General features: G+C 39.5%; 1 protein-coding gene across 1 annotated transcript in view; it reads left to right on the top strand.

Moving 5' to 3' along the window:
• The first annotated feature begins 68 nt into the window (after nt 1-68).
• Nucleotides 69-12110, top strand: part of NCAPG2 (non-SMC condensin II complex subunit G2) — a 52209-nt gene continuing 40167 nt past the window's right edge. Inside the window, exons 1-6 of the mRNA XM_074831709.1 lie at nt 69-318; nt 1001-1095; nt 4414-4611; nt 5631-5745; nt 6233-6390; nt 7267-7401. Coding sequence (XP_074687810.1) covers nt 1018-1095; nt 4414-4611; nt 5631-5745; nt 6233-6390; nt 7267-7401 — 684 coding nt within the window. The 5' untranslated portion in view covers nt 69-318; nt 1001-1017. The remainder of the gene's footprint in view (nt 319-1000; nt 1096-4413; nt 4612-5630; nt 5746-6232; nt 6391-7266; nt 7402-12110) is intronic.

Raw genomic sequence — 12110 nt, 5'->3', positions numbered from 1 at the left:
CGCTGCTGGGCCTTGGCCTCCCTTCAGGGCTGAGAGAGGGAGGGAGAGAGGGAGGAACGACCGACCGACCGACCGCACGCACGCCCCCTGGGAGCGGGGCGGAGGGTCGCGCTGTCCCGGCCCTGGGGAGCAGCCGGCGGCGGGGCGCTCGATGGAGGGTTTTGTGGGTGGGCAGCGCCGCTGAGAGGCGCGGGCTCCTCTCCTGCGTGGGTCAGCCCGCGCCATCGCCGTCTCTGTTTCCCGCCTGCGCAGGCAGCTCCGCGCTGTTAGAAACGTAACCCGCAGATCGAGGAGGATTTCCTTCTGAGGGAGCGGTAGGTAAGCGGCCCGTCTGTCTTCCCACCTCCTCTTTTGCGGGGGGCGAAAGGCGGCCTGTGGGGCCGGGCCGTGGACCCGGCGGTAGCCCGGCAAGCGGCCAGCCCCTGACTGGCCCCGGGACAGTGCCCTGGGTCGGCGCCTGCCCGGTCTGGGGTATGGCTCCACACACAGTAAAGGCTATACAAGGCAGTCTCCCAACTGGTAGGGATGGCAAAAGCATGTCAGGAATTGCCTAGGATGGAAGGAACGCTTAGGTGCGTAGATTGAGCTCTTGGTGTAAAAAGTGGCCTTGTCCGTTTCTCATAGCTCTCACTTGACAAGAGAAAAGGAGAGAATATTTTGTTGCCCATCACTACTTTTCATACATGTAAATGCTGTCGTCAGGAATGATGGCTAGCTAAATAGAGGTTATATGCCGGATACCCTGTTGTTTCTAAAGATAAAAGTATCCACTAAAAGGTTCTGGTTTAAGACCTGTTTAGTAAAAAAAGATTTAAAAAGAAAGTATGTAAATACTGCAGCCTAATGAATCTAAATGCTGAGTCAGATAACTGTAAAGTATTTTGGAGCGTGAAGCATCTTTTATTTATAACTATGTAGTTCCTACATTCTTCACTGAGACCAAAAATGATCTTATTTTGAGATACAGTACTTTCTCTAACATATTGTTTTATTTATAAAGCAAGGAATAACAAGACCATGATGAAACGTGAAGCGTTTTTACAAGTTGTGTCTAAAGAATCAATTGAAGACTTCTTGCGTTATACGCAGAATCCTGTAAGTAAGCCATGATGCATATGCACGACTAATAAAGTCATAAATCTGTTATTAGTGCAGAAATTTTGTGGCATAGGGACAGAAACTATTTCTCTAGTACCGGCAGATGTGCTAGAAGAGTTGATGTAGAAAATAAGTTCAAATGGCACTTAAGGGAACATAGATGAAAAAGTTGTAGAATCGGAAATTTTGCTACTTATAAACAAACTGATTTTTAACATTGATTATTGCATATACAGTTTACATTTTTTAAAAATAAATGATTAGTACTGCATAATACTAAAAAAACCAATGCATTTGATATTGACCAAGTATTGTTTTCTTAAATTTCAACCTATGAAAGAGTATTTCTGTGTAATGAATATAAGCTAATATGCAAACATAGCAGAGGCATGTTTCATTAATATTTGTTCATTCATTTGATAGTTTAGGCTGTCTGCTTATTTTTTAGTCTGTGTGTACTTGGTAGTTATTTTTATCACTGGATGTTTTAGAGATGGGATAGATTGTTCTCTCTAAATGTAATGTGGAGAGAAGTGGGAGGAACAGCAAAAGAAATCCACTGAAATCTACTAATTAAAAGTCCATTATCACGTTGTGTATATGATATTGCATAGTAATCAGAAATAATAATTTGCAATGTGGTGTTTTTCACTAAGCTTCAGTCTGTCTGGTATTAAGGTATACATGATTTCTCCCAAGCATCTTTTGCTAGCCTTAATAAATGGTATTGTTAGGTTAATTTCTTAAGCTTTCTGATCACTGTTTTCCTAATATTACCTGTTTCAGGATAAAGTAAGTTGATCATTTGACCTCTATGTCCACAGAGGCAAGAACTAATTTACTAATGTAGCAAATGTATTAAACCTGTGATTTCTATGATAAGGATCACGTTCTATGTAATAAGCTTAGAAATATTTGTCTCCCAAACATCACCAAATTTCTTTTTCCAAGAAATTTGCTAGTTTTTTCATTTGCACTCCAGTATGTAATTATAGGTGACAACTTTATTACCAGATTGCCTTTGCTTGAAGTTTCCTTCCCATTTTTCCCCAAATATAAACACTTTGACAAGAAACTATTCTGTTTAGGATAACATATGGTACTTGCAGCATTTCCTTTTTGATTAATTTGGTCGTGTTGCTTCTGCCATCTTCATTCAGTAATCTATCTTAACATATCTTGGTCTATTTGGATTAAAAATTGGTTTTTCATCCTTTTATTTTTCATCACCAATATACAAGAATTGTCTTGCAACAGTTTTCAGCTGTTACCTATGTCTTTGGAAAGTATATGTCACCAGCTATCATGAGTATATTGATTAAAATTGTCTTCATGACTTCATAGGATAAGGGAACATGAATATCCAGATTATTTTCTGATTGCCTAAGAGACCTGAGTTATTTTATTAATTTCCTCTTGAAACCTTCAGTAATGGAGGGTGTTTGACCACATGTTATCTTAGGATGAGGATCCTCATTTTAGGATCTCCCTTGAATAATTCTTGACCACTTTTCTGGAAGAGGCTGTTGTATTCTGTCCTTTAGAAGTGAATATATAAATGTAGAAAGAAAAGCGTGGTTAAAGTCTTACTGCTTTCCTTAGTTTTTGTATTATATTTATGTCCTGCTTTTTCTACCTATTTTGTGTTCTAGCCTCAGAATTTGCCTCTCTTAACTTTTTTTTCAAGTTCTGTTCTTAGCATCACTACTTCTTTCAATGTCTCTCATTTCTACACCTCCCCCACTCCCCTTTAATTTCCTTTTCCCTCTTGTCAATGTTTTGTTTCATTTGCATCATCTAAAATCCCAGGGGTTTGCTAATTTTCTTTCAGGGTTTGTCTTGGGCTTCTCACTTTGCTTTCTTTGTAATCTTTTTTAAAATATCACCAAATTGTGGTGCTGTTCATTGAGGTGTTTATCAGGTGCTGTTAATTTTTTCCACTAAATCCTGTTCCAATTCAAGGAAATACATTATTTCTTAGACAGGAAAATAGGAATCACGGATGTGACTATCATTCAATGACACCCTTTTCCCTTACAGGTTTTGGAATAATTCTATCGTATCATCCCAAAGAAAGATCAGAAAGCTCTAGTCTTACTATTAATTCATTCTTTTTGTTCAAAACAGTACAATCTTAATATCCTGTCTTTTGGGTTTGTTTGAAGTCGAGGGCTGCAGAGCTCCCTGTGTGGCCTCTCGTTTATTGTATTTGTTTCCAGCTGTAGAATAGGATAGAAATTCTGTTATAAATATGTAACAGGATCTTTTTTCTCATACCCTTCTGGGAACCTTCTAATACTGCAGCTTCTTTCGTTATTTCCTATTTTTCTTTTTTCCCTTCAACTCTTTGTTTTCTTTTTGATTCCTGTTTTTTAGTGTATCTGCAATCTAAAAATATTTTTATTTCAAGATCATGGACATTCTCCCTCTTTCCTCCAAAGTGTTTTTGATCTGGTAAGCCTTCACTGCAGTATTGCAAATTACATCTCAAAAATTATCTGTACTTCCTCTTGGCTGTGTCTGTTTTTTCTTCTTGTTTTTTTTTTTTTCTCTGCATATTCCCTTTCCTAGCAGGTTGCCTACCCTTCTTTGATGCAAACTGGCTCTTTGCATCGCTGAGGTAAATTCTTCTAGCAAGATTCTTCTGAGGAAGCAGTTCAGATTGGTCTCTTAGTGAAGTCTTACAGAGACTGGTAGTGGTTTCTTATTCAGTAGAGCTTAAGAGGGAAGTATGGGGTTACTGAGCTCAGGAGTTCGGTTTGATAAGGTGGAGCTTTCAAATAGCGCAGTATACAGAGCACTGTTCTATGCAGATTGTAATCCAAAACCTGTAGTGTTGTCCCTATGCTTCTACTGACTGTTACATTTCTAATCCCTGCGTAAGGATTTTCTTTCAACAGCCATCATCAATCTGTATTTAAGATAGCAAAGATATGATCAGGGACTTTAATTCTGTGCAGTTGTGAGCTTCTTAGCTAATGGTATGGAATTGTCTCCATTGGGAATGAAGTATTTAAAACACATGAGAGACAGAAGTTGATGTTATGGGGATGTGATTTATGTTCAGTAGTGTTGCTACCAAGGGCTAAAGACATTAGTCTTAAAAGAAGCACTCTTGTTGCATGATAGAGTTAAGCAGCAGGAATTTCTTATGCTATTTTTTAAAGAAATACAACTTCCAGAAGGTATTTTATCTATGTAACTGCAGAGGAATGGAAGTTTATCCTTAATGTAAAAAACATTAATTTTAGAAAATATGATGATGAAATATAAACCACTTCAATGATGTGGAATTGTGTAATATCTTCTGATTAGTCACAGAAAAATACATTTGATCCTTTCGACTTGAATGAACTACTTGAAGAATTGTCAAGGAAGCAAAAAGAAGTACTGTGGGAGAGACTGACGCGGCTATTGACAGAGAGCTTGATGGAGAATCCTGTGGAAACATGGCAGAGGATGAAAGATGATGAAAGTAATGATGACATGGAAGTTGAGATAGTTCCAGAAATGGTAAAAATCTTGTAAAATAAAAATATGATGAGTATTTCATATTTTCCAGGAAATAAAAGGGACTATTTCCATAGCATCTGAAAACATGCAAGGGTTATCAAACAAGATCAGTTTCGAACATCACTTCCCTGCCCCATTCATAACTGACTTCTTAGCTGTTATGCTTGGGTTAAGCTGGTCTTATGATTAGTCTGCACTATAAAAGGTTAGACCTGCTGATAATTTTAATTATGAAAGGTGTGACTTAGTTTTTTCACTAGAGTGGGCTTTTTGTATGTCTTATTTCAGTAAATAAATGTTGATATTTCAGATGTTCATTATGTATCTGGCATATACTGTAAGAAATTCAATACCTGTTTTATTATGTTGTTTCATTGAATGAAGATTGTGAAATCTAGATTTGAACACCCCTTGCACAAATTTAGTTTATACAAAATTCTTCTGACTCAGACACTCATATGCTACCTTCTGCGCTGTAGTCCACATAGTCTTGAGAATATTGGGGAAAAAGGTTATTTGATTTCAGAAGGGAAAAAGAAATGCTATGGGGAAATCATTAGGGAGACCGAGAGGCTTGTAGAAAATCAGTCATACATAGAGAGGCCTACAGAATCATGTACCTGGATGTAAAGTCAACAGATCTACACGTTTTTGAGTTGCACAAGACCCTGCTAGTTAGGGTCTTTTTAGCTCTGAAATGGATGTGTGTTTGAGTGGTTTTGTTGCAGATTAAGCTTTTAATGGAGGAATGGATACACATGTACAGTCACAGAGTTATCTACTAGCTGGAGCTGAAAGCCCTTTTCAAACTCTTTGGAATGGATGTATTTTTAAAAAATCTGTGCTTTTCCCTCATCTTATTTGACAGGTTTTGGGTGCCAGTGTTCTCTTTTTTCGAAATGGAAACATGGGAACACTTCAGCTTTGCTTTCTGTTGCTAAGGTTTATTTCTTGTCATAATTATCTTCTAAGTATAAAATAAACTGCAGAATTGTTTCCTCAACATTGCTTTCTTTCAGAAACAAACTGTAGCTGTGATCCAAGGAGTGACAGCTGTAGTTATTGCTTCCATACCTGCAGTGGATGAAACTGTAAACTACAAAGCTCTTCTAGAATGCGTTTTAATATTAAACGGTGCGTACTTATCTGTTATAGAATACAGCATTCTACTGGTTTTTAGCAGATGAGTACACTAGGCTTTTTGTTTGACCTGACTGGCCTATGGAACAGAATTTACAGGGGAAAAGTTGGTACTGATATGAGCTCTTATTTATGAGACAGAATTAAGGAAACATTACTTAATCAGTCACACAATCTAGAAGCTGGAACTTAGTTTTCTTTCTCCCAACTGTTCACCCAATGATAGATAACTTTCCTTATTCTGTGGCTTATATTATTTTTAAGGCAAAACTTATTCCATTGTTACTGATCCAAAAATTTGGCCAAAACCTGAGCGTTACAAAGCTGCCTAGATACTCACAGTGAGAATAAGATGTTAAGATGTGTAAATGTGGCAAGAGCTGGTTGACGTTGTGAGGCATGGTTAGTGTACTAACAGACTAGTGTTTTATGGGAATAACTTGATTCATTGCAGTAAATAATTATTTTATTATTCTTGTAGGTATTCTTCCTGCATTACCTGAATCTGAAAAAATGCTGTGGGGTGCTATCCAACGTGTATGTGAAATGTGGTGGGAAAAAGGACTGGAAGGGAAGGAGCAGTTAGGGAAGACTCTATTTATCATTCTGCTAAGAAAAAGCCTGAATAAAGATGCCTCGGTATGCTGAAGCTATATTGATTTTTAGATTATTATTGAATATTCCAAGAAAGATTATCCTTCCAAAGTACCTTTCATTTCAAGTTAACTTGTTTTCCATGTTCTAGTCCTTCTTGATTAATGAAACCTAGGAAACATGTTGGTTACCAAGTGTCTTTTTGGTGTTGCTTTCATAAGCAACATAATAAACTGTTGCCTTCTCTAGAACAAACTTTAAAGATTTTTTGGCATCAGTTTCACAAGTAAACTGGGGTTTTTTGTGTTCATGTGGGGTTTTTGTTGTGTTTTTTATTTCTTCACTCATCTGTGAAGTCCAAGGTTTCAAAAGCAGTTAACTCTTTTGGGCTAATTCAGGCTTTAAGTACTATGTTCAGCTATTCCTAGAGACTTATGTATGGGAAGCTTAAACTTCTGTTACTCTGTATCTTTCTACAAATAATGTCTCTTTTTTTCTCTATTAATGGACTGAAATTATTTTTAAAATGTGTGTGTTACTTAAGAGTATTGTGGCATACATCTTTTGTGCTAACCCAGTAAATATCTCCTTATTTCTTTCATTTTTCCCTGGTAACTCCTTTCATTGTATAAAGTTTCAAAGAAGAATAATACAGTTTTCATCTATTTTGCATGAAATAGCATCTTTCTTTCTGTACTTGAGCATGGCTTCAGTTGTTGGAAGTCAGTATTTCTGCAGTTACACATATTTTTGTAATTTTTCCCAATGGTGTGGTGAAAGTCAATGTTCATAATTTTACAATCTGAAAATCTTCTGTCTGTAACAATGCATTTCAGATTCATAATTCAAAATCCTTTGAATGCTTCTTCACATTAAAGCTATACCTACTTCACTATAATGTGGACTTTTTTTTCCTGTCAGGGCGCAGATGTAGTTCGTATGTGGAATCTACATCAGACATTACTTTGTTTTGATTATGATTCAGAGGAGAGTAATGAAGTCAAGGACTTGTTGCTTCAGTGTTTTATGAGTGTAAAACACATTAAAAAAGAAGAGGTAAGTAAACTCTTATCGTACTGTGATTTTATGTGAGTGGGCTTTGGTTACTTTTAGTGGTTTTGCACTAAGCCTTTTTTTTTTTTACAGTGCAGTAGGTAGCAATACGAGACAAATCAGCTCTGACTCCAAGCTATAAATGGTTGATATTCTGTTTTGTTTGGAAAGCCATTTATTCCTATTCCAGATTAAAGTGTAAAAGTATATGTCTAAATCATCACTCAAGTTCTTGTATCCTGAGGTAATAAGAACCAAGTGCTTTGCTTCTAGTGCAAGTCCCTCAATACTTAAAACTATTCCCTGGTATATTTCTCTTTTTATAGCAGTTTTATTGGAGATGGGATAACTGTAGCAAAATGATTTGCCTTCTAAATGATGCCATTTGGAAGATTGCATTGCTGTAGTCTGTTTTTAAAAGTAGCATAAGAACAACACAACTTTACAGCAAAATGAGAATTATTTTATTTGACTACCTAGACTTAGTGAAGAATTGCTCTATTGTTATTTTTAGTTTGTGCCTGTGCACCAAGATAGTAGTATCCAAGCTTTTTTTTCTGGTTAGGTGACAAGACAACTTAACATTGACTCTGAAGTTCTAACTCTTCCTTTCTTATTTCGAATATATATATTTACACTCTTTCATTAAATATATGGACTCTGTCATAAAAGGAGCTCTGAGATAGCTTTCATTTTAGGTCATTTTTTTGTCCTCTTGAAAAAGTGTGTACCTGTATGTGGTGTTTGTCACAGTACTTAAAATGCCTTAGATATATTTAATTCTGTATTCATTATTTTCTTCTGTTTTATTTGAATCCACTGCATCACTTTAATATTTCATATTCATATAGGCACAGTAAATATTTGGAAATTACATATGTAAAATGAAACTGCTATCTAGGCTTCAGAGCAACTTGTAGGTTTTTTTTTCTTCCACATCTTGTGAGGTTTGTTAATATGACACACATTAATTACTACATAGATTTTTCTAAAGAAAGTTTGTACCTTGAATCTTTGGGTGAAACACAACCTTCAGTATAAAAGGCTGTGGGTTTTGGTTTTTTTTTTTAATTTTGGGGAAGAAAGTGGTAATAATCAGACTTGTACTGAATCTTTCTCCTGGCTTATCAAAACACATCCCTGTTGCTCCACAAGAACATCCAAGTTTGGTCACACTTTGTGCAGCTTTTGCTCTTCCCTCCTCCCAGTGATTTCTGCTCTCTTGACATTTTGTCACATTTTCATATGCCTGTCTCTTTCTAGTTAGATAAAGAGAGCTCCTTACTGCACTCTTTACTCTGGCATATGATTTAGTGGTTTAAATCCTTAATCCTGAATCCTTAGCTTTATGGCCAGAAGGATTGACTGAAAGTAGCAGCTCCCAGCTGGGAGCTGAATTTGCATTCTGTAAGTCCATCCATTCTTTTCTGATAAAGGTGAAAGTTCTAAACCACTGTTCACAAATGCAGATTCTTGTTGATTATGTCCAACCTTCTCAACAGTTCTTTTCACTGCATTACTAGTATTGCCTGCCAGGCATCAATTCAGAGTGCTGAAAACTTTGAGTGGACTTGGGGAGCTTTCTTAATTTCATGGATCTTTTTAATATTATTGAGGTCTGTTTATTGCCTAAACCTCTTTACAAAAAGCTTCAAAGACTGTCGGCACAGCTGACACGTCCATAGTCACTGTTGCCAGATCCAGTTCTGAACCTGACCTGCTTATTAGATTATGATAGTGGGTAGAACTTGATAGGGTATCTCTCTTTTCAGGGCTTCTAGGCCCTGAAAGAACTTCAGGCTCTTCATCTCCAAGCCTGAAAAGTTCTGACATATAATCAGGGATGCTTTGGCCATTCTCAGACTAAAATTAGGAAAAAGTCTATACCTACTGAGGAATGCTGCTCTGGGTTTAACATGGGAAGGAGGGGAAATAATATTTGCTTTTCTTAATTCTTCTTCTGATTATTCCTAAGCAAGTAATGTTGCTGAGCATTAATGTTAGAATTACAGAGTTTGAGCTTGGAAGGGACTTTTGATGATCACCCAGTCCAACACCCTTGCTCAAAGCAGTCAGCTAGATCAGGTTGCTCAGGGCTGTGTCTGGTTGGGTACTAAATATCTCCAAGGATGGACATTCCACAATGTCTCTGGGCAAACTACTCCAGTGTTCAGTCACCCTTTCAGTGAAAATAATTTTTAAAACATTAAAATAAAATTCGAAAAAAATATTCCTTATGTTTAAGAGGAATTTCTTGTATTCCAATTTGTGCCCATTGCCTTTTTTCCAATCACTGCCACCACTGAGAATAGTATCACTATCATCTTTACATCCCCTGTCAGGCATTTATATACATTGATAAGATCTCCCTGGGCCTTCTCTTCTCCAGGCTAAACAAGCCCAGCTCTTGCAGCCTTTCCTCGTATGAAAGAAGCTCCAATCCCTTAATCAGCTTTGTGGCCCTTCATGGGACTTACTCCATCATGTTCGAGTCTCTGGGGAGCCCCACACTGGACTCGTGACTCCAGATGTGCCTTACCAGTGCTGAGCAGAGGGGAAGGATCACCTCCCTCGACCTGCTGGCAACGCTTTTCCTAGTGCAGCCCAGGATGCAGTTGACCTCCTTTGCTATAAGGGCACATTGCTGATTTCTGTTCAACTTGTCAACCCCAGGACCTTTTCTGCAAAGCTGCTCTCCAGCTGATCATCCCCCAGCCTGTCCTGGAGCATGGAGTTGTTCTTTTCCAGGTGCAGGACTTTGCATTTCCCTTTGAACTCCAGGACATTCCTGTTGGCACACTTCTCCAGCTTGTCAAGGTGCCTCTGAACAGCAGAACACCCAATCTGGTGTATCAACATCTCCCTGATATGGCTGCAAAATTGCATGTACTCTTGTCTCATCATCTAGGTCGTTAAGGAAGATGTTAAACAGCGTTGGCTCCAGTATTTACCTCTAGGGTACGCCACTACTGACTTGTTGCCAGCTTGCCTTCATGTTCTGACCTAATGCACAAATGTGCAGAAGAACGTGTGTGTCAACTTCTGAAAATGCTACTGCAAGTCATGGGTTTTTTTCTGTCCTCCTCTTTTATTTGGAAAATGTCTTGCTAACCTTAGTGCTACGTTTGAGTATTGCTACAGTCAAGGAAGCTTATTGTATCATCCAACAAGGCTTTTTCAGTCAGTGCAATGTTCTGATATCACTTAGTTCACCCTTGCAATTTCTTCAGTGATCTGTTAATGGGAGTTTATTTTGGTAGGAAGTGAACTCTTATGCCTCTGTTTACCTGGCAAGTTGTAGTGGGTTTACCTTGGCTAGCTGCCAGGTGCCCACCAAGCTGTTCTATCACTCCCCCTTCTCAACTGCACAGGGGAGTAAAAATGACAGAAGGCTCGTGGGTTGAGGTAAGGACAAGGAGATCATAGAATATCTTGAGTTGGAAGGGACCCATAAGGATCATCAAGTCCAACTCCCAGCTCCTCACAGGACTACCTAAAACTAAATCATGTGACTAAGCATCATCCAGATGCTTCTTGAACAGGCTGGGGCTGTGACCACTTCCCTGGGGAGCCTGTTCCAGTGACTGACCACCCTCTCAAGAGCATTTTCCTAATGGCCAATCTGAACTTCCCCTGATGCAGCTTCATTACATTTGTATGTGTCCTATCGCTGGTCACCAGAGAGAGGAGATCAACGTCTCCCCCTCTGTGGCCCCCCTTGAGGAAGCTGTAGACTGCAATGAGGTCACCTCTCACTCAGCCTTCTCTAAGCTGTACAAACCAAGATCACTCAGCAATTACTGTCACAGGCAAAACACTTGACTTGGGGAAATTAATTTATTGCCAATTAACAGTGGAGTAGGATAATGAGAAATAAGAACAAATTTAAAAACACCTTCCCCCCACCCCTCCCCTCTTCCCAGGCTCAACTTCACTCTGGCGTTCTCTGCTTCCCCCCTCCCTGAGCAGCACATGGGGATAGAGAATGGGGGTTGCGGTCAGTTCATTATTCATTGTCTCTGCCTTCCTCCTCACACTCTTCCACTGCTCCAGTGTGGGGTCCCACCCATGGCAGACAGTCCGCCATGAACTTCTCCAACATGAGTTCTTCATGAACTGCTCCAGTGTGGGTCCCCACGGGTCCACAGGTCCTGCCAGGAGCCTGCTCCAGCCTGGGCTTCCTACAGGATCACAGCATCCTTTGGGCACACCCACCTGCTCCGGCCTGGGCTCCCCCACAGGCTGCAGGTGGATCTCTGCCCCACCACGGACCTCCAAGGGCTGCAGGGGCACAGCCTGCCTCACCATGGGCTGCACCACGGGCTGCAGGGGAATCTCTGCTCCAGAGCCTGGAGCACCTCCTCCCCCTCCTTCCTCACTGACCTTGGTGTCTGCAGAGTTGTTGCTCTCACACATTCTCTCTCCTCTCTCTCCCAACTGCTGCTGGAGTTGCGCAGGTTTTTCCCCCCTTCTTAAATACGTTATCCCAGAGGTGCTACCACCATCGCCGATGGGCTCGGCCTTGGCCAATGGTGGGTCTGTCTTGGAGCCAACTGGCATTGGCTCTGTCGGACACAGGGGAAGCTTCTGGCAGCCTCTTACAGAAGCCTGTAGGTCCCTTGCTACCACAACCTTGCCACATAAACCCAATACACAAATCACTTTCCATCCTTGAGGAAACTAGTTCAAAATAAAAGGGGAACCACAACCCA

This window comes from Strix aluco, chromosome 1 (assembly GCF_031877795.1).
Source record: "Strix aluco isolate bStrAlu1 chromosome 1, bStrAlu1.hap1, whole genome shotgun sequence".
Lineage (NCBI taxonomy): Eukaryota > Metazoa > Chordata > Aves > Strigiformes > Strigidae > Strix > Strix aluco.
The sequence above is the reverse complement of the archived record's forward strand: the minus strand, read 5'-3'. Positions and strand labels throughout refer to the sequence as shown.